General features: G+C 36.6%; 1 protein-coding gene across 1 annotated transcript; it reads left to right on the top strand.

Annotated features, from left to right (window-relative positions):
* Window positions 1–1,760: 1,760 nt before the first annotated feature.
* On the top strand, window positions 1,761–25,478 carry LOC132002084 (calcium-activated chloride channel regulator 4-like; the record flags this gene model as incomplete). The annotated part of the gene is given in 19 exon segments (XM_059377101.1): window positions 1,761–1,916; window positions 5,980–6,048; window positions 6,200–6,251; window positions 6,254–6,357; window positions 8,298–8,369; window positions 8,371–8,396; window positions 10,280–10,457; window positions 10,602–10,611; window positions 10,817–11,034; window positions 12,979–13,206; window positions 15,949–16,126; window positions 17,404–17,510; window positions 20,066–20,150; window positions 20,153–20,241; window positions 20,243–20,278; window positions 20,893–21,160; window positions 22,996–23,166; window positions 24,514–24,747; window positions 25,108–25,478. Coding segments are annotated over 19 exon segments (2,652 nt in total), but the record flags the coding sequence as incomplete, so codon positions are not given.
* Between the last annotated feature and the right edge of the window lie 444 nt (window positions 25,479–25,922).

Here is a 25,922-nt window from a genome sequence, read left to right on the forward strand (position 1 = left end):
TTCTTTTGTTTTAGAATTAGACATTATTTTATCCATCAGTACAGTTCCTAAGCTGACCCCCTTTCTCCCCTTTCTAAAAAAATCTTATATTATTTGTGTTGTGAAACCATATTGCTTTACCGTGGAGTAATTAAATCCATGGGCTTCAGGGTAAGAATGCTGCATTCAGATCCTGACTCTGCCATTTACTAGCTATGTGATCTTGGTAAGTTACTGAAACTATGTGCTGCAGTTTCCCCCACACATAAAATGAAGATAATATTCATACTGGGTGGCTCAGTGGGTTAAAGCCTCTGCCTTCGGTTCAGGTCATGATCCCATGGTCCTGGGATCGAGCCCCACATCAGGCTCTCTGCCCAGCAGGGAGCCTGCTTCCTCTTCTCTCTCTGCCTGCCTCTCTGCCTACTTGTGATCTCTCTGTCAAATAAATAAATTTTTTTTAAAAGATAATATTTATACTTAAGAGAGTTACAGTGAAGATTGAGAAATCTCTGCCCTAGTAAGCACTAAGTAAATGTTAACTATCAAAATTGCTCACTTTGCTTCAATAATAACTAGCATATACCACACTTTTTTTTTTAAGTGGGTGCAAGGCAAGATTTATTAAAGGCACTCTCCCTCGAAATTTCAGGGCTCAGGAGAAGGGGAGCCAAGAAAGTTGCGCTAAGAGGAGGTGGGCACCCACAGGCGAAGTTCCTCTACTCCGGAGAGGGGAGTGGGGGAAGTCGCACTCCCACACTCTTTTGATATACTTGCCTAAAAACACTCTATTCATTCTTTATGAACAGGATTTTTAAAAATTTACTTTAATAACTATCAAATCTTCCTTAATTTGTCTGTCTTTAAATTTTTAAGTTAGGGTGTGCCTGGGTGGTTGAGTTAGTTGGCAACCAACTCTTGATTTTGGCTCAGGTCATGATCTGGAGGATCCTGGGATTGAGTCCTTCCTTGGGCTCCATGCTCAATGGGGAGTCTGCTTGAGGATTCTTTCCCTTCTCCCTCTGGCCTGCTTGCATTCTCTCTCTCCCTTTCTCTCCCCCAGACATCCTTAAATTTTAAAATAAAATAAAATAAATTTTAGGTTAGGTTTCAAGGCCACCTTACCTCATTTGGTGTTATTTACATTTAATAATCTTATATTCTCTTCCATTAATTATACCCTTGGTGAATAATCTAAATATTTATTAATTCTCTCTGTAAAATGGAGTAACAACATTCCCATTATTGTTTCTATCCATTTAATTAGAAAATTTTATTGATTTTCACACTGTACTGTATAGAAAATATAGTCTTCCTATATGCAGAAAATGAACCAGAAATAGAAAGTACAGAAAATATGTTTCATGAGGAAAATGGGCAGTTTTTTACAAAAAGATCTGATCTCAGGATGCCTGGGTGGCTCAGCTGGTTAAGCATCTGCCTTTGGCTCAAGTCATGATCCCAGGGTCCTGGGTTCCAGCAGGCCTTGGGCTCCCTTCTCAGTGGGGAGCTTGCCTCTCCCTCTGTCTGCTGCTCCCTGTACTTGTGCACACTCACACTCTCTCTCTCTGACAAATAAATAAATAAAATCTTTTTTTAAAAAATCAGATCTCTGCTTTAGGTCACTTTTACAGTAATATGCAATAAAATGATTGTGTAAACTGAAGTCAAACATTTTGTTACATATTATAACATTGACCTTTACATGGAGAGAGAAACAAAGTGAAAGAAAAGCCTTTGAACAAACCAACTTTGGGGCCAGGAATGCCTTGACAGGAACAATGGGGTTCTTAAGTTTTGTCTTCCTCTTAGTCCTATACCTGCTGCAGGAGTCCAATACTTCCCTCATTCAGCTGAGTAACAATGGCTATGAAGGCATTATCTTTGCTACAGACCCTCGAGTGCTGGAAGATGGAAAAATAATTGAACAGATAAAGGTAAGAAAGAAATGGGGTTTCTATTTGAATTGTGGAGAAGGAAAAACATTGTTAATAATTATGGAAACATCTGAATGCTGCAGGAAGCTTAAAAGCATCATGGTACAGTAAAAATAATGTTGGAATGGCAGAGGAAATTGGAAGTTCAAGGTCGGGTTCTATCCTGTTTGACCATAAGACCAGAGACAAGGCCTAGAGCCTCCCTGATCCTCAGTTTCTTCATCTGTATTCAATGAGCAATTGAATTCATCTGTTCCTTGAACACTGATTTAATGAATACTTAGGACATAGCAGGGAGATGAAAGAGTGACTTAATTCCTTGCCCTAATTAATTATTTGCTCTCATGCAGTACACATTCTTTTTATATAATATAGACAATAAAAACATGCAAAATATAGCACGTCAGATGGTAGTACGTTGCCATGGAGTAAAGTAAATCAGCAAAGGGGGATAGCAGTGCTGGTGGGGCTGGGTGGGAGGCTAATGTGTGTTACTGTTTCATGTATGGCAGTCAGGAAAGGACTCACTGTTGATGGTGATATCTGAGTGGCAATCTGAGATGAGTAAGGGAAGAACCCACTGAAAACCTGGAAGAGGGAACAGTAAGCATGCTTGATGTGACCAGCAGGAGATGATGGCAAGGAAGAAGGATGGGGAGAACTGAACATGGGAGACACAGGAGGCACAGACCACTGGAAAGACTTGGGCTTTTCTTCTTCTGGGTGTTGTGAGAATCCATGGAAGGATTCTGGGCAGAGGAGGGGTATGCTCTTTCATGCATTTTCTGGTATCACTCTGACTGCAGTGTTGAAGAAATTCTGTAAAGGGCTTCTACTTATCATTCATCCTGTATGGCTCTATTACAGCACAGAGGTGTGAAGGGACACCAGGTAGGAAGCTATTGTAGGTGAGAAGTGGTGGTGACCAGGAATAGGGATATTGTGCTAGAGATCATTAAAGTGGTATAATTCTGAACATATTCTGAGGGTATCATAGACAGATTTGCTGATGGTTTAGCAAATGCTGATGGTTTAGCATGGGGGAGAGGGGGAGGGAAAAATAGAACTCAAGGAAGACTTCAAGGGTTTTGGCCTGAACATTAAGAAGGATGAAATTATCATCAGTTGAAAAGGTGAAGACTGTAAATGGGGGAAAAAATAGCAGGTGGGAGATCAGGACTTTTTATGAAGCATTTTGAATTTGAGATGCTTATTAGACATACATATAGATGGAGATAGGAATCTGAATTCAAGGGGGAAATGTGAGTGGAGATAAAAATCTGGGGGTCATCAGTGTGTAGAATGAGATTTAAAGCCATGGGACTAAATGAGTACATTAGGAAGTGCAGATGGAGAAGGGAAATTCTCCAAGACTACACCAAAGAATTTGATTTCTAAAGTTTCTTCTAATTATAGCATTTCACGTAATAAAGAGATTGGCGTTCCAGTCACGCAAATTAGCTCTGCCTGTCCCTGATATCAACAGTTACTAATCCTTTACATTCAATTCCTCCACTAGTGTATCCTTAGGCTCACTGATTTAGCCTTTTGTGTGTGTGTTGCTACCCATCAGAAGCTGATGTGCTTGACCTGGGTCGTGAGCAGGTGACTCTATGGCTGCCACTTATTACTCACTCTGAATAAACTCTTGAAGCATAGCGGTATTCATTTATTGATAACTTTTGAATTCCAGGGAAATATAAAGATTTCTTTACTGAAGAGCACAGGCTTGAATAGCAGTTAATTTAACTGATTCTGAATGATGGCTTCTTAGTATTCAGGAATAATCAGTCAGTTTCAAACTTTTCTGAACATTGGAAATCAGTATTTGAAAGAATTATTTATAGGGGGAAAAAGCTTATTAAAATGTCTTCTACTGAACACCACAAGTAAAAGTTCAATTATTAGTAGTTAGACATGCCTCTGGATTACACAATGTTTCCTAACATTTTTCCCAACCCTCTACAAAGTCTTTGCATTTATATTATGAGGCAACCTTGTGAAAATCTCTCATCCACATTATACAGAAGAGAAAACTGGTAGTTGGAGAAGTAAATAATTTTTCTAAGGTTACATTAAGTAGCACACAATTACATCTGAGATCCAATCCATAGGCTTTGAAGGCTGACAAATCTGGGCTTGAGTTCTGGCTTATATAAAGTAACAAAAACTACTCCTTTTTCTAACTGGTGAACCAACTTGAGGACAATAACTTACTTTGGGGATATTATCTGACCATAGTAAGATTCATGCTGAACTTACTCATAACTCATGATCTGAGATGTCAGTTGTCAATTTTCCTTATTCCTTTTATTCATGTGTCTTTTTGGTTTAAAAGTACTTATTTTTTTGAAATATAGGAATATAATAATATTAATTATCTTTGATCTGATTAGGATATTATAGGAATTCTGAGAAGGAATATTGAAAGAATATTATAGAAATTTTGCTCAGAAAGCCTGTGAGAACAATTATTAGGCACCCTACCATGCCTAAGGGATCATAGTCTTCTGACACAGGGGTCTGTAAAATCCCTCAATGACTTGAGAATATACCACTACCCAAGGCAGTTGCACAGAGCTAAAGATACTACAAAGTAAATGTAATCCCTTGGAGTTATGCAATGCACAACCCACACAACTGTATACAGCAACCTACTTTTCCAGTCTGTACCACAATTCAAATCACCATATATATTTTTTATCTCATAGAAGAATAGATAACAATTGCTCCAAGGAAAATGTGACAACTGGCTGATTATCTAAATATTCCAAAACAAAAAATGAGGAAAGGCATTCTTAAGGAACAGGTAAAGAATTGATTCATCCACTTTAGGTCAGTGATGAAGTAATTCCCAATCTACTTCAGCAGATCTCTGAAGCCCCTTTCCTAACTCTTAGCTTTCCTAACTCCAATTCTTTGGACCGTTCGTTCTCGGCACTCTGGCTTCTGACTGATCCCATGGCTCTGAACCCAATCAGTTTGCTGATAAATATGAGTCAGCATAATGGACTCTCTTCAAGAGAACAAGACAGAGAGCCCTGGAGTTCCTGAGGAAGAATAATTCTACTGTGGGCTTGTGTCAGGTCAGGAAGCATCATGGAGGAGAAGAGCCCATCCTGAAGGAAACAACACTGTTACAGGATATTGCCATCAAGACGAAGAGTTTGATATTGTCATCCAGCACCCTGGATCCCTCAGTTATTTGGTGGTTTTGATTATGTAGAATAGATCACCATTAAGAACATTCATCCATGTATTTCTCCTACTATCTCCCTTATCAATCATTACACTTTTGGGTTCAGGATACTGAACAGTATAAAGTGATATTTTCAGCTGCTCTAAAAAGCTCTGTATCTCCTATGAATTTTTCTATCACTCTACCCCCCAGCCCCAAATCCAGCTGCCTGGTCCTGGAGAGTAAGAGTATAATGAAAAAGCTCTTATGTCCCTTCTCTACAGGCTGTTTCAGCTTGCATCAGCTAAGGCTGCTCTCTATTAAGACTTATTAATGATAATGATACCAACCAGTTTTTTGACTGCCTATGTGTAGGGTACTATATAACTCATTTCATGTTATGTTCACCTTAAAGAAAGGTTGTAATAGTCCATTTAAAAGATAAAGAAACTAGCCTCAGAGTGTTAAATTGCTCAAACTCTATTACCCAGGAGTTGCTAATGCCAATATTGGAACCAAATAGATGACTCTATAGTCCAGGCCTTTGTAAGGGTAGTTGGGTGGCTTAGTCAAGTAAGTATCTGACTCCTGATTTTAACTCAGGTCATGATCCCAGGGTGGTGAGGTTGAACTCTGTGAGGGGGTCCATGCTGGTCATGGAGCCTGCTTAACATTCTCTCTCTCCCTCTGTCTCTCTGTCCCTCCAATCCCCAATGCTCACACACATGCACTCTCACTCTCTCTAAAAAGGAAAAAAAAGTCTATGTCATTTTACATCATTTTTCTTAACATCAAACAAAAGCATTTGCCTTTCAGTGAAGGGTTATAGAAAACTCAAAGCCTTTAATGTATAAGATTAAGATGTATTTTTGGACTGACAGTTAGCAGAGTGGGAACTGTGTAGCAGAGATCCTGCTCACTTGTCAGAGGCCAAAACATGAAAGCTACAAACACGTAAGAGGCAAAATGCTTCTCTTAAAAAATTATATTTTCTAATGATCCCCAGTTTTGCAGTACACTGATTGGTTTAGAGTTAAATGTTTTAGAACATTTAACCAAATGTTTCTATTTCCGATGTTTTAAAAATATTTTTAAACATTTTCAGGCTGATGTATTAGCTGCACCACCTACCTTCCCAGGTAGAGATGAACCATATACATATACTTCACAGCTTGTGAAGAAAAAGGAGAATACATTCATTTCACCCCTGACTTCATCCTTGGAAAAAAACAAGATGAATATGGACCATCAGGTAGGAATTTGCAAAATACATGCTTTGCAAATGATTCTAACATGCAACTTTGAATCCACGTTAAGCTTACAGGCCTTGGAGTCAGAGTCTCTAGGTTCAAATCCTGACTTATCAATTGTGTGTGACCTTGGGCAAATGACCTATTTTCTCTGTTCTTACCTCCTATAAGACAGTAAATAGAATGTTTCCTGCCTTGTGGAATTGTTGTAAACACTGAGTTAGATGATCTATATAACTGTAGACAGAACAATGTCTATAGTAATTTGAACACAGGACAACAATACATTTTTTTTATTTTAAATTTTTTATTTTTTATAAACATATATTTTTATCCCCGGGGGTACAGGTCCGTGAATCGCCAGGTCCACACACCCCACAGCACTCACCAAAGCACACACACCCCCAGCAATACATTTTTTAAGACTTACTTTTTAGATTTAAATTTTTTAGTTCTCCACAGCTGGATATTAATCAATCACCAGCTGCTTCCGTGGAAGACAAAGGTAAGGCGAGCTAGAAAGAGTCAGGATGCCAGTTCTTGGCCAAAAGAAAAGACTCACAAGCTGTTAGTTGCTGATATTATCATTCAACCTGTTTGGTTTAGCCAGATGAACTGTCTGTAAGTGATCACTCTAACCTAGAAAAACAACAATTTCATCTAGTTCAATCTAAAAGTTAAAATTATTGGTTCAAATGCACTAAAGCATATTGATACAAATCATTGTTAAAGGAAGGTTCAACTCACATGTAACATTCAGAGGAAATCTTCCTAAATCCTAAAATCTCCTTCTCCCATTACCTTTCAATGAGCACATAGTAAGTCTCTTGTCTCTGTCAAATGTTCAGCTAGCCCTGGTCCTTACTGTCACCTGGACCTGTTCCCCACCCTAACTTACAAGCTCTATCATCCTATCCCACCTCAATCTTATCTGTCCCTCAAACTTGAGTGTGATCATGTCTGTTCTCCTTGGCACCTCTAATCCTTTGCACCTTTCCTAGCTGGTATATCCAGCAAAATCAGTCATTTCAACTATAAGTGTAAATACCTCAATTCCCTCACCATTCATTTCCTTATGTTTCATTCAACTTGCCAAATCCTCTGTACTGAGTTTCTGGCCAGTTTCCTTTGGCTCCTGTTAATGAATTTCCAAGACTGTGAAAGAAAATTATAAAACTAATGCCATTATTATATAAACAGGTTTTCCAAGCTCAGGGAAGCTCTCAAATCTACCCAACAATATTTGAACTTACTTATTCTTGGGCCCCTTTCTTATTCCCCTTAGTAGCTATTTTCAAACTTCTGTTTTTCTCAAGGTCTATAACTACTCTTGGGGTGCCTGGTGGCTCAGTCGGTTAAGCCCCTGCCTTTGGCTCAGGTCCTGGTGTCAGGGTCCTGGGATCAAGAAGGGAGCCTACTTCTCCCTCTTCCTCTGCCTGCCTCTCTGCCTACTTGTGATCTCTCTCTGTGTCAAATAAATAAATAAAATCTTAAAAAAAAAAAGCAAAAAAAAAAAAAAAAAGCTCTACAACTACTCTTTCCAATCCCATCGGCAGATGCCCTGATTGAGAAAACAGAGCCCTTATAGTCAAGCTAATTAACATATCTCCTCACATAGTTATGTATCCTTTCCATTTTATTTTATCTTATCTTCTATTTTATTTTATGTTTGTGATGAAAGAACCTGAATCTACTCTCTTAATAAACTAAAGTGGGCATAGGAGGCAGGACAACCTGCCATGCACCAAATCCCTGTTGCAGTCACTGATATGAGGGCTTTCTCCTCCCATACTGAGAGGTACAATTTCACACTTATTAATCTGGTTCCATTTGCCTAGGAAACCTAAAACCTAAATATAATTTTTTACTGAAAACTTTCTTAAAATATTTGAGGAAGAATTTTGTCACTTGAATTATGATCATTTATTTGAAATGTTATTCTACAAGTAGACTGTCCATGAGTGGGCCCATCTCCACTGGGGACTGTTTGATGAATACAATGAAGAAGCACCTTTCTACAGTGCTAAGTAAAAAAAAAATCGAAGCAACAAGGCATAACCATTTAAATTTTCTTAATTACTTTAAGTTATAACTTCTTAATTTCCTTAGGTTGATTTCTTTTCAATGCCAATCATTCTTTTTTTTAATCCCATTGCAGATAATAGATGTGATGTCATCAAAGAGTGCTTTTCTGGGTTTCCTTCTTCTGTTTTTTTTTTTCTTTATTTTTCTCTCCTTCTTTTTTTGAAAATACACCTTACAGTAACTACTTATCTATTTAAAATACACATAACTTCAAGAGCCTTTGGTAGCCAATTTGGCATATTTTTATACCTCTCTACCATAGCTGCCAGAACTCATGTGTGCTGAAATTGTATTCTGTGTAAGGGGTTGTATAGTATATGCCAAGTCAAAATTATTTATACTACATAAGAACAAAAAAATGGTTAATAAATAGTAGTAAATGCACACTAAATTAAAAATCAATCTTCAGAGGGGCAGATAAGGATTTCTTGGGATTTGTAAAGTTCATTTAAAAATACTGATCTAAAAATATCATGGTTAATCATAGATGAGCCTCTTAGCTCTGAGATCAAGAGAGAAAAATGATTTTTGGTAGTTGGTTTAAATTAAATACCACCAGCTTAATCAATCTTAGATGCCCTGTTGGGTCTATGGACTTATCAGAAAAAGTATAAACTGAAAGATACTTGAGTTCATTGAAGGCCATTCCTCTGCTCTATTGTCCCACCAGTTTTAGCACATGTATTTAAGAAGTATTACATTGATTACATTTGTTTATATCATATTCCCCCTAAATGTCTAGTCTCTGCTATAGAATAGTCATCATGGTTGTTAACACAGATATCATTATGTTCAATGAGTTCTGGGACAACATGGCACCATTGCATACACATACACATATTTAGGAGAATACATATATTCTCCTAGAAGCATACACATATTTAGGAGACTCCCTAAATGACTGAATGAAATCTAGTAATTGCTTCTTAAATTTGAACTGGAAACACATTGAAAAGATGGGATACATTCACATTCCAGCATATATGTCACAAGCACTACAACCTGCGGCCAATTCCATGCAATAGCACTTATGTCAAAAATGTCCCTACCAGTAAAGACTACTGTCTTAGGCAGTACCTCAATCTTTCCTTTAAGCCACATTTCACTTTGGATCAAAATATCCCTGAAAAACCAAAACACTTGTAGCTATGTCATATCATATTCGTTTGGAGATAACTTCTTTGAAAAGAATTCTACAAAGAACTTCAAGCTAAGGTAGTACCAAGAGTAAATGTTTTCACAAGTTGCCCCTTCCAGGTGCCAATAGTGCATTTATCATCACAAGACCTCCAGAAGAGAAGTTTGGAAAAGGGGAGTCTCCAGCCATTATTATTAACAGGACAGCAGACAGCAGCAGCTTTAATCACAACAGGAAACTCAGCCTTTGCATATACTAGACATCCCACTTAAAATTTCTTTCTGCAATTTCCTGAAAAACAAAATTGCTCTGGTAGGAACCCTTAAGTGTTGCTGTCAAAAATAGAATGTGTATAGTACATAAGTAAGAATAAAGGTCTTGATATACAGGTCATTATTAAAAACCTTGATAGAGGGACGCCTGGGTGGCTCAGTTGGTTAAGCAGCTGCCTTCGGCTCAGGTCATGATCCCAGCGTCCTGGGATCGAGTCCCACATCGGGCTCCTTGCTCTGCGGAGAGCCTGCTTCTCCCTCTGACTCTGCCTTCTACTCTGTCTGCCTGTGCTCACTCTCGCTTGCTCTCTTTCTGACAAATAAATAAATAAAATCTTTAAAAATAAATTAAAAAAAAACCTTGATAGAAAGACTACTTAAGATTTTCAAAAATTTTAATTGTTAAGTTGCCTCAAAGACTGATTGTTACATATTTTCAGATGTTCCACAGGCATTACTGGTATAAACAGAGTTTATAAGTGTCAAGGAAACAGATGTACAATTAGAGCATGCAGGATTGATTCTGAGACAAAACTGTATGAAAAAGATTGCCAATTCTTCCCTGATAAAGAACAAACTGAAAAGGCAACCATAATGTTCATGCGAGATATTAATTCTGTAAATATGCCAACTGTAATTTAACAGCACATATTTATATTCAAAGGAGATGTTATCATCTTTATAAAATATTTGTGCAGGTTACCTGATAAATTAGATGTATTAATAATAGAGTTCTTTAAATATTAACTGGCCTATGGAAAGCACAACTACTGTTAGCTAACTAGTGTTAGCTAGCTACTGTTAGTTATTATTACAATTATTCAAAATCTGTTACTATTATATGATTCCTTAAACAAATCTTATTTCATTAAATAAATGATATATTTGCCAAACATATTTTTTGTTTCTCATATTTGTTATTGAATCTTAAATGCGTTGTATATAAAAAGTTTCTTTCACTTTATTAACCTTTTAAGTTGTTGAATTCTGTAATAAAGAAAACCATAGCAGAGGAGCTCCAAGCCTACAAAACAAAATGTGCAATTCCAGAAGTACATGGGAGGTGATCAGCAATTGTGAGGATTTTAAAAACACAACATCTTTGGTGGCACCACCCCCTCTACCTGTCTTCTCACTGCTGAAGATCAGAGAAAGAATTGTGTGCTTAGTTCTTGATAAGTCTGGAAGCATGAGTGTAAGTGTATGAGCCCATTTTCCCTGGATGTGGGGACACAGAAGTGATTGAATAGCTAAGAATACTCTGAACACTACCTGCTTGTTCTAAGTTGCATGGTGGCCCAAGTTGCATCCTACAATGATGATCTCAAGAGGAGCAGTAAATATTGTAAATGAAGAAGTGTGGCAATAGAGTTAAAAAGTCCTAACCCAAGATCCAGCTCCAGAAAATGGAGAGTTTATTGAGAGGCACTTTTAGACCCTTTAGTAAAGCCTTAGGATCAGAACTAAAGATTTTTAACATGGACATGCTTTCTACTGGAAACACTTAATAGACATGAGGAGAGAGTGTATTAGGGCCCCTGAACTCCATTCCAAGTCAAGGAACAAGATCAACCAGGAGAATTGTTAATATGGCTTTACCTTATTTGCATAATCTATATAAATGACCTCTTTATACTCAAAGACACAGACAAAAATCATCACTATAATGAAGATACAGTCAGATTCAGCCATTCATTCCTTCTTCTATCATTCAGTGAATGGAGGGCACTGTGCAGGGCTCTAGGAATAGAACTCATATCCTTAAAGAGTTCAGAGTTGAAAATTTTCTCTCTCTTCCCCATTATCTGGTTAACTCATACATATTGGACTCTTGGCTGGACTAATGGTCCTTCTGCCAGTCGCCCACAATGACCTGTGCAAACCTTTATTACCATATATTATATTGAAATTACACATTTCTCTCCCACTAGATTAGGAACTCCTCTAGGACTTGAAGCAGTGTTCTCTTCATCTTTGCATTCCTTTTGCCTGAAACGGAGTTTATCATGTATAAGTACTCAGTAAATAATTGCTGAAATGGACTACAAATGAGTGGACATATGTGATAAGGGACCCAGAAGGATGGCACATTTGAGGCAGAACAGAAATGTCTTCTAACAAAAGGGGCCTGGGTGGTTACTGAAAAGCACAGAAGATGACACAGTTGAATGAAATAATCCACAATAGCAGAGTTTCAGAAAGAGCATCAGAATGCTGGGAACCTATCCATAGATTTGTTCTAGGAAGTGTTGCTGGGGAGAGAGGAAGCTCCTTATTGGGAAAAGATGAGCAACCTCTTTTGGACAAGATACGGGTAGAGATAAGTTTAAGGGTAAAACAAAGGGGTAGAGAGAAAGCCCTCAAAGATGGAGATATAAGAGCAGTTTTTCATGATGACTTTGTTCTAGGTAGTTCAGAGGGAAATTTGGATTGTGTTGGGGGTGGGGGGTACCACAGATCAGTTGGTGATGAGGGACTGGAAAAGACAAACGCATGAAAGGGCTTACATCCTGGGCATTCACCTAGGAAAGAGGGATGTGAATTTTAAAGAGTTCTTTGGTAATTAATTCCAATTAATTCCATTTAATCCATTGGTAGGGAAGTGGTGAGGAGAGGTTAGGAGCAGAAGAGGAAATGGGGGGAGAGAGGTACTGACACTCTCAGATTGCAGCTGGAGTAAGTTTCATCTTTTGGGAAGTCCCCAAGTGGAAGGGGAATTTCAGTCTCTAGATGGAGTCCTTGATAGTCTGGTTTGATACTGTGGGATCTGGGGAGCGTTTTCATCTTGACACAACTGGAACAGAGGATCCCAGGAGTTATTAGGCAGTCTCTAAGGTGTGAGTCACCACCCCCCAATTCCAACCCAACCCCCACCCTATCCTTCACCTCTAATTTGGGTGCTTAGCAGCCAAGAATACCTTAGTTAAAGCCTACGTTCCTTACTATGCCATAAGTGTTCCCTAATATGTATAACTATATTTTTCAGTTTTATCAATTGAAAGAAAATTGTGTTCTTTAATAACACTAATTACTACTGGTAAAAAATTAACAACAAATACTATTCACTCATTTTACATAATCTGCTATTATTTCCCAAATGAAAACGCTTTGGTTGTTTTTCTTGATCTTTTTTATTCAGGGTTTTAATCGCCTGAATCAAATGAATCAAGCAACAAAACATTTCCTGCTGCAGACCATTGAAAATGGATCCTGGGTGGGAACGGTGCACTTTGATAGTACCACCAACATTAAAAGAAATCTAATCCAAATAATAAGCAGCAAGGAAAGAAACAACTTCTTGGAGAGCTTAACTACAGAAGCTAATGGAGGAACTTCCATCTGTGCTGGAATTAGATCAACATTTCAGGTGCAAACCATATTGAAAATTAGTTTGTTCTTTTTTTAAAAAATAAGGTTTAGTTTGCATACAATACCTTACTAGTTTCATAGTGATTTGATATTTTTATACATTATAAAATGAAAAGTCGGGACGCCTGGGTGGCTCAGTTGGTTGGACGACTGCCTTCGGCTCAGGTCATGATCCTGGAGTCCCGGGATCGAGTCCCGCATCGGACTCCCAGCTCCATGGGGAGTCTGCTTCTCTCTCTGACCTTCTTCTCATTCATGCTCTCTCTCACTGTCTCTCTCTCAAGTAAATAAATAAAATCTTTAAAAAAAAAAAAAAAAAAAAAAAAAAGAAAAGTCTAGTTAACTACTTGTTACTATACAAAATTATTCCAGTATTAGTAGCCATATTCCCTATGCTGTACATTATATCTCCATCACTTATTTATTTTATGACTTAAAGTTTGTACCTCATAATCCATTCACCTAGATTCTTTTTTATTTAAATTCTATTAGCCAGTGTATAATATGTCATTAATTTTTGATATAATGTTCAATGATTCATCAGTTGTATGTAACACCCAGTGCTCATCATATCAAGAACCCTCCTCAATGTCCATCAGCCAGTTACTCCATCCCCCCACCCACCTCCCCTTCCACAACCTTCAGTTTGTTTCCTGGACTCACGGTTTGTTTCCCTCTCTGTTCCCTTCTGCATCCCAATGCTCATAGCAGCAAAGTCCATAATAGCCAAACTGTAGTTTCTTCTTTTTGTATGATTAGGACATTTTTATGTTAAATGCTGCCACACATACATACTGCCTAATTTTAACATGACTAATACAAAGAAGCACAGGACTAAGCTTATAGAAAAAAATTATTGAATTATTTTTTAATGGATCAGTAAATCAATGAATAAACTGATGGGTAAATAAATGACTATTAAAATGCCACTAGAGTATAAACCAAATCAAGTCAGGGCTTTGTTTTGTTACCACGAAGTAGTCGGTATTCAATAAATATTAAATAGATATGTGTGTTTGGGCAGCAAAACTTGACAACTCCTAAGACAATGAAGTAAGTTATATGGTATGATTCCACTTTTGGCCAATCTTCATTTCAGTTTCTATGACACTCAGCTGGGGAAAACTGAAGTTTATCAAAGCAGATGTAGCAGGGGCTGTTAGTCATGATTAGGGTCAAGAATACTGGTCAGAACATGAATTTTAACATCAGAGTACTGGCTCTACCACCTACTACTATGTGATCTTAGGCAAAGTTTGCAATCTCTTCGGACTCCCAGTGACTTATCTATAAAATATAAGAAAACACGAATGCCTATCTCATAGTACTATTATGAAGATTAAATAAAATGCTATATTTATGTATACAGAAAAATATTATATAGTAAATATATATTTCACAAATGTCATAATAATTACAATGGTCATGCATATTTGGATAAAAATAAGATTCATAATTATATTCATATATATTCATTATATATTCATAAATATATATTTCACTCAGACTTGTAAGGGAGTGTGATGGGAATGCTGTATAAATGCAATAAATGTATAAAGCATTTTCTATCTTTTAGTCTGATTTTAATGTATGTCAGAGCATATTTCACATATATTACAATATATAAAAGCCATTGTTCACCTAAAAACATGCAAAAATTATGATGAGTCTGGTCACTCTGTTCCCTGACACCAGCTTTATTAGGAATATCTAAATTCTAAATTCTTTTGTTTTTTTATTTATTTAAATTCAATTAATTAGCATATAATATATTATTTGTTTCAGAAGTACAGGTCTATGATTCATCAGTTTTATATAATACTCAGTGCTCATTATCCAAACCCTCTTCTGCAAATCTATACACACCTCCACTTCAAGTTCATGAAAGCCACTGATAATGTCATTTGTTTATAACCAAAAATAAATTCTTTTTATCCTCTCTTATAGGCACCCAGATTCAGCACTCTGAGTTTCAAACTATTTGGCTTTATAAGAAATGGGTTCAAGCCACAAATAGAACTCAATTTCAATAAATAAAATTCATGTATTCTCTGAGCACCACTAATACTCTTAGTTTTGTGCTCATTACTACTAGAGGTAAAATAAAAGTTATATAACAAGATTCCTAATCTTGACCTGTTTAGAACTTTCCATATCTTTTCTTTATAAACATACTAACGGTTCCCTAATTTGAAATCATTAACCTTTTTTAAAAGTAGAGGTGGAGGGTATTAAGATGGTGGGTATTAAGGAGGGCACGTATTGCATGGAGCACTGGGTGTGGTGCAAAAACAATGAATAGTTACACTGAAAAGAAATTAAAAAAAAAAAAAGTAGAGGTGGAGTTTTAAGGCACCTAGCTGTATATGCAATAAATTTTATACACTAAAGTCTTGTTAGAGTGCCATCTAGTCAGAGAAAGCAGAGAACTATTTAATGCTACATTCTGCAGCTATATTTTTGGTATCTGATTGACCTGAGTCCTCAGACTGAAATGTCATTGTCATTTAACCTGCACCCACATAACTTCATTTGAGCAAACATTCCCTGCAGCAGACAGACAGAAAATAAAATCATGTTTAAGTTCTCCTAAAAGTTGTTGATTGTAGATTCTATTATTTAAAGCAGATGCTATCTCTTCTTTTCTGCACACTTTTATTTTCTCCGCACATTTTTTCTAGTATCCTGTAAGTCTTTTGGTCTAGGAACACCAATAGTTATGCTCTGATTGTATCTGCAGGTAATTAGAGAAGTATACCCTCAAATAAATGGATCTGAAATTGTCTTGCTGACTGATGGGGAGGATAACTCTGCAAAGAACTGTATTGATGAAGTGAAACAAAGTGAGGCTATCATTCATTTGATTGCTTTGGGACCATCTGCTGATCAAGCCATCATAGAGATGAGTGCTATAACGGGTGAAATATGACCCATATATATAAGTCCTTTGATAGCAATGCATAAGTGTAAAGGCTCACAATGATTTCTCTCAAGCTCTTGCCCTGTAGGTGCTCTGCAAGACCTTGAAACCAGGGTCAAACCAGACCTGATCTCTGTTCACAAGGTGCTCACAATCCAGCTGGCTGGAGAGACATAAAAAACTACTAATCAAATAGCATAATCAGATAACATCCCTTCATGACAGGAGAAATATACAGAAATAAGGCACTATGTGAGCAGAGGAACCATAAATTCTCCCAGGTTTGTACAGAGTCAGAGAAAGAAGGAATGAAAGATGAGGTGACTTCTGAGCTGGGCCTTGAACAAGGTTTACTTTTTCTGGAGACAGGAGGAGTGCGAGAAGATGATCAGGTCATGAGCAAAAAAATCATGTTGGGTGATAGTGGAGAGATAGTGGGAAATCCATGAAACCAGGGCATAGGCTTTGGGATTGGGGGTAGGGGCCAGATGGGATTAATAGAGGCTCAGGCTGAAAAAATCTAAATAACAACAAAATTTCCTGATGAACTACAGGGTAGATGTTATCTTGGGTACAGAGACTGAATGAAAATGGACCACATGTTTTCAGTGCCTTCTTAAACGTAGTAGAATAAACAAAATTTATAACATTGTGAATATGAATTATTGTATTGGGTTGACTTCTAATGCTACCAAATATATACTTGTTTTTTAATGCTTAGTTGCACAAACTTCCATCATTTCAAAGTACTTTCATGGCCGTTATAAAATTTATTTCTGTTCCAAGGGTCCATCTCAATTTGTCTCTATTACATACCACTTTTCTATCTCCCCACTGCCAGTTATTGTCAGGATACCTCAATATGACAGCTCTTCAACTTTTCTGAACTGATTCTGACCCACTTTGGCTGAAAAATCTGAAGGCCAGAACTACCATAACTGTATCTTAAAAGTCAATAATTACCCTAAAGGGCAGCATAGTTTGTGAGCTCTAATACATGGAATTATAACATCTTCTTTCATATTCTGTGATTATTTCACACATTTCAGCCAGGAATATTTCTGTAAGTGGGATATAAAGACTGCTTACTTTTCCTAGTTATGACAGTTTTAAATTAACATTTTATTGTTAATCTTTACACATACTTGACTTTGTTCTATATTAATAATATATACTGAAACTATGATTTTGTTTACCCTGCTACCTTATTAACCATTAAAATGTGATAGGTATGTATTTTCTAGAAATCAGCCTACTTAATGTATTTAATTTTAGGAGGAAACCATTTTTGTGCTTCTGATGAAGCCCAGAACAACAGCCTCATTGATGCTTTTGGGGCTCTTGCATCAGGAAATACTGATCTTTCCCAACAGCCTCTTCAGGTCAGAGTCACCACTCCTCAGGTCTTTGTGTTTACATTTAGCCATAACCAAAAAAATAATTCAGTTGTTACAAGTTTTGAGTCCTATATTTTTCTAAAAGTACACTTTTAATTAAAATTAAAATTTCAGTATGAAATAGAAATTATTTTTTAAATATGACTAAATTAAGTAGTGAAGTATATATGTATATATATTTTTTCTTTTCCCACAGAGTTTGGTTAAGGGATAACATCAAAACTCAACCATGTTAAATTTTCTGCCAAAAATAGACTTTGTCTTGTAAGATAGCTTTCATTTGTCTATGAATGCATAGAAGTATCTCACACTTCCAAGATTTCCTCTACTTGTCACTGCTGTGAAATAGATTTAAATTAGATGAATGCGTTTAAGAACCCAGTTTGGAAATGGAAACAAAGTATCTTGGAAATAATTTATCAGAAAAAAGACAGTGAATTATCATTGCATATCTACAAATTTAGGGCTTATCTTACTTCTTCAACCACTTTTTTCACTGACTTTTTATTTTATTCATCTCTCTTCTGAATTCTACTTCTTTTCTCATTTGTGTTTCAACAATACCACCATTTTCTATTTAGATTAAAAAATTTTGACAACTTCCTTCATTCTTCATTCACATCTCATGTAAAATGTCAACACAGCCTGTTTCCTTCAAAATATTTTTACAAAATTATTTCTATCAATATCCATTCCTACCAAGTGTGTATCATGTAATTTCACCTTCCAGTTCACTAAGTCACTTTCCACATTACAACTTGCCAGGATCACCAAAACAAATCTATTTTCCTCTATTCTCCAACAATGAAGAGTAAGAAGGTATAAGATTCAGAGTTAAGACAATATGTGCAGATCGGTTTGGAAGTTGGGTCTGCAGTCTGCAGCCTCACCCTGGAAGTAGTTTAAAAATTGATCTGAGATCTAGCTTGGCAGTGTATGGAGAATAAACTGAAAGAGAATAAAGTTCATTTATTCTCCAGGTTTCAATCTGGATGACTGAGAAAACACTGATAAAATTGACATGTAAACAGGGAGAAGTGATTTTGAGGCTATTATTTTCGGCTCTATTTTAACCTTGGGTTTTGAGTGGATTGTGGGACATTAAAATGGAATACTCCAAAGGGGTTTTAAAAGTAAGAGCAAAATATGGGATATCATCCAGAAAGGAGGCACATGCATGCAGAATACACTCAAAGTTTCAAGAATGGCTTTCTAAATGATGTGGAAAGGGCAGAAATTTCTGTTCCCCTCACCTGTAATGTCTATAGGTCCTTAAGTAGAGAAATAACAAAAATAAAAGAAATTTTTGAAATGTTAACCTGGGTTTGTGTAAATGATATATAGGTCTTGGGAGAGAATAGTGAGAATAGTTAGAGGTATGTAGCAATAATCTGAGTAGATGGGAACCTGAATTTGGATGGTGGCAGCTAGAATACAGAGAAAAGGCTGCATCTCACTCTTTACTCAGTCATTTCCCCCTAGTACTACCATGTAGCCAAAGCCTTCCAACTGTCTTAGACTTTCCTCATGGGGTACCTGAAAAAGTTACTCAATTCAGATGTAACTTGATAATACTTGGTCCACTCAAACACATGCTCACTTCACATAGGACTGAGATTTTTGTCATTACAATGATGTCTCAGTGGTAGAATTCACTCTCTTCTATCAGCACTGGTATGAAAATATTTTTGTTTAAGACTGGTTTAGAATAGAAAAGACACTTCCCATCATTCCTAAAATGACACACTTAGGGAAAGCACCTTCTTGGTCACTGGACAGACTTGGCTTTCCTTGATGAAGAGCCACCCACAAAGACTTGAAAAACTTTCTTCAAAGCTCCTCTCAGAGAACATCCTATCTTTCACATCTCTTTACAGGATTCCAATCCTCACAGTTTGTCCCCTTTCCACTCTTGTTGGACATGTTTATTGTCTGATGCTACTCATTCCATTCATTTGTGAAAATTATTCAAGATTTCACATCAGGAGAAAAATCCATGTTTCCTTGTCTCATTATTTGCTGGTCCTGATTGTCTCTCTTGAGGCCCCTCTCTACTGTGTCTTTACTCAAATACTCTAGCCACCACAATAAGTATTTTTTTATAGTTAATCATTTAGATGGATAAAACTGAGGATAAAACACACACACACGCACACACACACACACACACACACACGCATGTGCAGACACCTATACCCTACAGCTAATTCTTCTCTGAGGCTGTAGCATTCTTCACTGCTAAAGACTTGAGTGGGTGTTTGCCAAGACAATGCAAAAAAATAATAGGGTCATATCTCCAACTCTAAAACCCATTCTCCTGCTTTAAAGCTTTTATTATACGCTATCCTTTCCTGAGACTCTGTATTTCACACTATCTGACTGTCACATCCCAGTCAGCTTTCAGAGAGATCACAAGCCTAAAGTAGGATGCACTATATAAGCTTGTTCTCAGGTCAGAAATTAAAAACTTCATGAAAAATGAAAACAGAATAAAATTGTTCTCTTCTCTAGTCATTAATTTTTAAAATATATTTAAACAGCTTGAAAGTATGGGATTAACACTCAACAATAATCCTTGGATGAATGGCACTGTAATAATTGATAGCACTGTGGGAAAGGACACATTCTCATCACATGGACCAGACAGGCTCCTGTTATTTCTCTCTGGGATCCCAATGGAACACCAATGAGAAATTTCACAGGGGATGCAGTTTCCAAAAATGGCCTATCTCAGTATTCCAGGAATTGCAGAGGTAAGCAGTTAGCTTTTAGGCTTCCTCCCACATTTGTTTTATGGTGAAAATAAATGCTTTATGGTGAAAATAAATATGCTGAAAATACATTGTTTACTATAACAACTATGGGTGTCAATATTTGTATTATCTTCAAAATTATAATAAAATAGAATGTAATTCCTATGCCTATGTGGTCTCCAAAATTATGATAGCAGGAAAAAGGAAGAAAAAATGTATACATTAGGGGAAACAGAAGGAAAACAAATTAGGTAGGCTAAGAACTTTAAAGAGGCAATGAAAGGAGAATCTGTGCAAATTGGTGTTTAGATAGCTATAGAGTCATTCTTTAGTACCATCACCAGATCATAGGATCTATGGACAGCGAGGTCAAAGAATAAGGCCAAGATCAAGGCAAACTTTCCCAAACTTATTTTTCCCAGTGTTTGGACATCATGCATGACAATAGCCAGGATGCCCTGTCTAAACTGCCTCAGTTCTCCTCCTTTACCCTCAAAACTCTCGAAAACCTGTGTATTCAGTAACATGCTTATAAAATTTATTTCAGAGTTGGATAGTGAAAACACAGAAAAGCCTGATTTTGACTACTTACTATATTTCTCCTGAATTTTTAGGTGGGTGTTTGGACTTACAGTCTTCAACCCAAAGCATACCCAGAAACATGAACTATTACAGTAAATTCTCAGGCAGCCAATTCTTCTGTGCCTCCAATCACAGTGAATGCTAAAATGAACAAAGACACAAACAGTTTTCCCAGTCCAGTGATTGTCTATGCAGAAGTTCTACAAGGGAATGTGCCAGTTCTTAGAGCCAATGTGACTGCTTCTATTGAATCAAATAATGGAAAAACAGAAGTTTTGGAACTTTTGGATAACGGTGCAGGTAATTCACAGTTTTTTATGAATAAGTCTGTAATTTCATAACTCAGGATATGTTATGGGTCCCTGCAGCAGTATGGGGCAGTAGGACAGACACCAGAAGAATTGATGTAAATTATGGATGAACAGGAGGACCAGCAGGAAATTCTGTCTGCATAAAACCTATGAAGTACACATCAAGTGTCCTACATATAGTAAGCACTCAATAAACGTTATTTACTGTCAGTATTATTTTGTCATCTGTACAACCAATGTCTGTTATCAGTCAGGAAGGTCTGATTCAGGAAGTTGAGAACAGCAAGAATTCCGAACAATAATTTCTTAGGCACAAATCACTAAGAAAGCCCAGGCGGAGTGAGTGAAACACAAGCAAGCAGATGGCGTTAAGTGATAGAACTTGAGCCCCTGGCAGAGAAGGGGGAAACAGGTAAGAGTAATTCCCAGCAGCTGGAAAAAAGTACAACATGTAGTCTCGGGAACTGAGGCCCAAGGACAGGTAGAACCACCAAAACAGATGCAGACATCTCTAGAGCATCAGATACCAGGTCTGAAAAGCAGAAAACAAGACACAGAGTTGGCCATGCTCTGTTTCCCTGGTCTGTATGGGTGAACAGTACCTTTTTCCCAGACTCTGGATTGTTCTGGGAACTGATCCTTCTTTTGAGAGGGCAGTGAGCAAGGAAATTACCATACTGATAACCTTCTGAGTTGTCAGAATTTTCTATCAGTATCTTTTGCAATGTAATTAATTCAGTCAATTTATAATCCTATCATCAAATAGCATATGCCCTGTGAAAAATTTAGAAGGTAAAAATGTTCTTTGGTGCATCTATGTGCCATCATCGGATATAATAATATTTTCCTCAACTATTTCCTGAGTTTTCCTCTTTTCCCAAACCCTGACATGCTACATTAAAACTTAAGCTGCATCTTGCTTCATTTCTCAAGGTTTCACCAGATGGCTACTGGTATGCCTTTACCTAAGAATGTGTTGGTGATAAACAATGACTTGGAGCAGAAGTTCTCAAAGTTTAGCCTGCAAAGGAATCACCTGAAGGGCTTGTTATAATACAGAATGCTACGCCCTTCCCTCGAAGATCTAAGTAATTTGCATTTCTAATATGATCAAGAGGCATGCAGGTAGTGCTTGTCTAAGGATCCCATTTCAAGAACTGCTGTCTTAGAGGTTGAACCCCTGAGAAAGGTGTTTGCAATTTGATGAATAACTCTAGTATTGGTGATACCAAGAAATATACTTATGATATAATATTCCTTAGCTCACCTAAATGTTTATTCTAATAATAAATGGGGGTTTTCCATCACCAGACCAGGGAGTTAATGGATCATAGAGCAAGAGGTAAGGATATAAAAACAAAACAAAACAAAACAAAAAGTAGCTGAAGTCAAAGTAAGTCATTTTGAGGTGACTACGGTAAGAATTAAATCCTACGCAGATGCTTTTTCTTAGTGGAGATCCTTTTGATTTGAACAGGAGATGAGATAATTATGTGTTTAGGTAAGAGCTGTAAGAAAACCAGTTGGCTAAAATATGTAAAAAAAGTACTATAATAGTCTGCATAGAAGCTGATAAAGTGAAGGTATTTACTACACATATATAAGTACCTGATTTATATATATATGCATATATACAACAAAAATGTATATCAATTTAACAAGATACTGGTTGGTAAAGCATAATAGAAATATTCCCTAATGAGTCAACCACAAAATAGCCTGATTGAGGGGATGTGCTTATAAAGTCCATATGCTTGGCTTAGAAAATGCACAATTTTTCTTTTTCTTTACAATAGTACTTTATTCCTTCATTTCTATGACAATGTACCGATTCTTTCAAGAATTATGGGGTGTACTCCAGATATTTTATAGCTTATTCAGAAAACGGCAGATATAACTTTAAAGTACGGGCTCACAGAGGGACAAATGTGGCTGCACAATACTTACGGCATCCACTAACTAGAGCTGCACATATACCAGGATGGGTAGTGGATGGTAAATAATGATATCTGATATCTGGCTTGAATAATTGTGAGTTAACATGATTAAAGCTTCGAAAATTTTACAACTCAAAGTACAGCTTTTCTCATTTCTGAAATGAAGTTCTCAGTCATACTGTGTTTGCCTCCGAAATAACCTAAGCTTTGGTATAGGGTCTGGCATCTAGCAAGCACTCAATAATTGTCAGCCATTATATATTAGTTTGGAGCACCAAACCAATGAGAGACCAAAAGAACCCCTCTGGCTAGAAGTGCATTTTTATCCTGTTAACCTGCTAGTTTCGCTTCTGTACAAACGCTTGCTTTTTTCGCGCCTGCGGGCCGCCTGAACCAATCCGCTGGCGCCAAGTATGCCTGTTCAAACTGTCAACCAATCAGCTCAGCCCCACCCGAAACTTGTTTGTATCTGTCTATAAAAACCCTGCACCAACCCAGCTCTGGACCTCTCCGTGTTATCGGCAACCAGCGGTGCAGAGGTCCAGGTTCGAACCTGCAATAAACGACCCTTGCTTGCTGCTTGGCTTTGACTCACGTCTCTGGTGGTCTTTTAAGGTGGGAGTAATACTCAGTTGGTATTTCACCAACATCAACAACAATATATCAAATTTCTAACTCAAGATGAAGAAAAACAGGTTAATGTGTGTAAAAATGGGTTATGTACCTAAATACACGCTTGTGGCAGAATTTATTTTTCGGGTTACATAGATACCTGATTCAGTTTATAAAGATACTAAATAAGTAAATATTTATTTTGAATGTTTTTAGTAAGTCAAAAGCAAAAATGTGTAGAGTAAGATGATGACTATTTGGATTAAGAATGCATTCTTTGTTAGCTTTCCTTCAGCTTGTCCCTTATCTTATGACCTTTAGGGGTTCTCTTTGGCAATCGGAATATAACTTGAAGTATTATTCCTTAGACTTGTAGCAGGGAGGAAGAGAGAAGCCTGGCACAAATGGTTTAAAGGGAAACAGTAAAAATTTCCCCAGGTTTACTCCTAGCCTGAAGATAATTTGAGAAATAAAGCAATTGTTTTTTAAAGGACATATATTGAATTATATAACATTATTCCCATTCAGTGCAGCTTTAATTCTAAAGTGATTTGTTATCCAATTCTATCCCACAATATCCTGGTCAGGATGCTAAAGAAAAAATTCTGCCACCAATTGGATGTTTATGACTCTGTCACCAAACTTAGTAAAATGTGACTGTGTACATTTCATATTTCACTACATATGAAAAAAGGGGAGGAGCAGGGAAATGTAGAATGAGGAATTTAATTCATTTAGTTCTAAAAATACTAGTATAGACTTTCTCATTAAATACTGCAAATTTTTAATGCAGGAAAAATTGAAGGGAATCCACCAAGAGTTGAAATTGACGAGGATACTCAAACAGCCTTGGAGAGTTTCACTAGAACAGCATCTGGAGGTGCATTTGTGATTGCAAATGTTTCAAAACTTTCCTTGCCTGACCTGTACCCACCAAGTCAAATCATGGACATTGAGGCCACCTTTGAGGGGGATGGGATCAGTCTAACATGGACAGCACTAGGAGATAATTTTGATGTTGGAAAAGGTAAGGATGAAATGACATGTAGTGTTGATTAAGTGAAAGGTGCTCATGGCAAAAGCAAGGGTATAAGCGTAGATGGGAGGAGAAGAATTTTTAATTAACTGCTCAGTGAAGTATTAATTTTATAATCTGATATTTTCAAATCAATCAAACATGACACATTATAAAGTGGTACACATTTCGGACAAAGAAGATAGCATTTAGGAGTTTAAAAATCAATTAAGCTTTCACTGAAAAATTAGTAAGACTTTGGCTATGAGTATAAGCTTTGCACAACTAAACATTTTTGAGGAGAATGGATAAAAAAGAATTTAACATGATATTCTCCAGTTTCTAAGATATACCTAATTTTTTTTTTCTTAGCTGAACAGTGTATCATAAAAATAAGTGGAAGAATCCTGGACCTAAGAGACAATTTTGATAATGCTCTCCAAGTAAGCATTACTGATCTGTTACCAAACGAGGCCAACTCCAAAGAAACCTTTACATTTAAACCAGGAAATATCTCAGAAGAAAATACAACTCACATATTTATTCCCATTCAAAGTGTGGATAAAAGCAATTTGAGATCAAAACTATCCAACATTGCACAAGTAGCTTTACTTATTCCTCAAGCAGAACCTGGTTCTGATGAAAGTCATCCTAATTCCGGAATTAGCATTTCTTCTTTGGTGTTGTTAGTGGTTGGATCTGTGGCAGTTGTCAGTTTTATTTTAAGTGCCACCATTTGTATCATACACAAGAAAAAAATTTCAAGAAGACCTAGAACAGGATTTTAAAAAACACAACAAAAAACTGAATTTCTAAGTTCATTCTTGTGACCATGAATTCATAAAAATAATTTTAAGAGTTCTAATAGGGATACTTTGATTAAATATAAATGTCCAGGGGTACTTGGAAAATTGATAAGTTAATATTAAAGTTCAAATATTTTGTTTATTTATTTGTCATAAAGAATGATGAATAAAGATTTTTTATATTGATACCTGATATTCATGTTGATTTTCTGATACAAAAGTTATCTAGAACAAAAATTCAAGAAGAATAAATAAATTAAAGAACAATAAATTCTGTCAAGAAGTTAAAATTATCTATTTCAGTAGCCAAAATTCAAGTGTAGGAGAGCAAGTAAATAATACGTGAGAAAAAATAAATTTGGTCTTGGTACTTTTATGTTT

This window comes from Mustela nigripes, chromosome 14, assembly GCF_022355385.1.
Source record: "Mustela nigripes isolate SB6536 chromosome 14, MUSNIG.SB6536, whole genome shotgun sequence".
In the NCBI taxonomy this organism is placed as follows: domain Eukaryota; kingdom Metazoa; phylum Chordata; class Mammalia; order Carnivora; family Mustelidae; genus Mustela; species Mustela nigripes.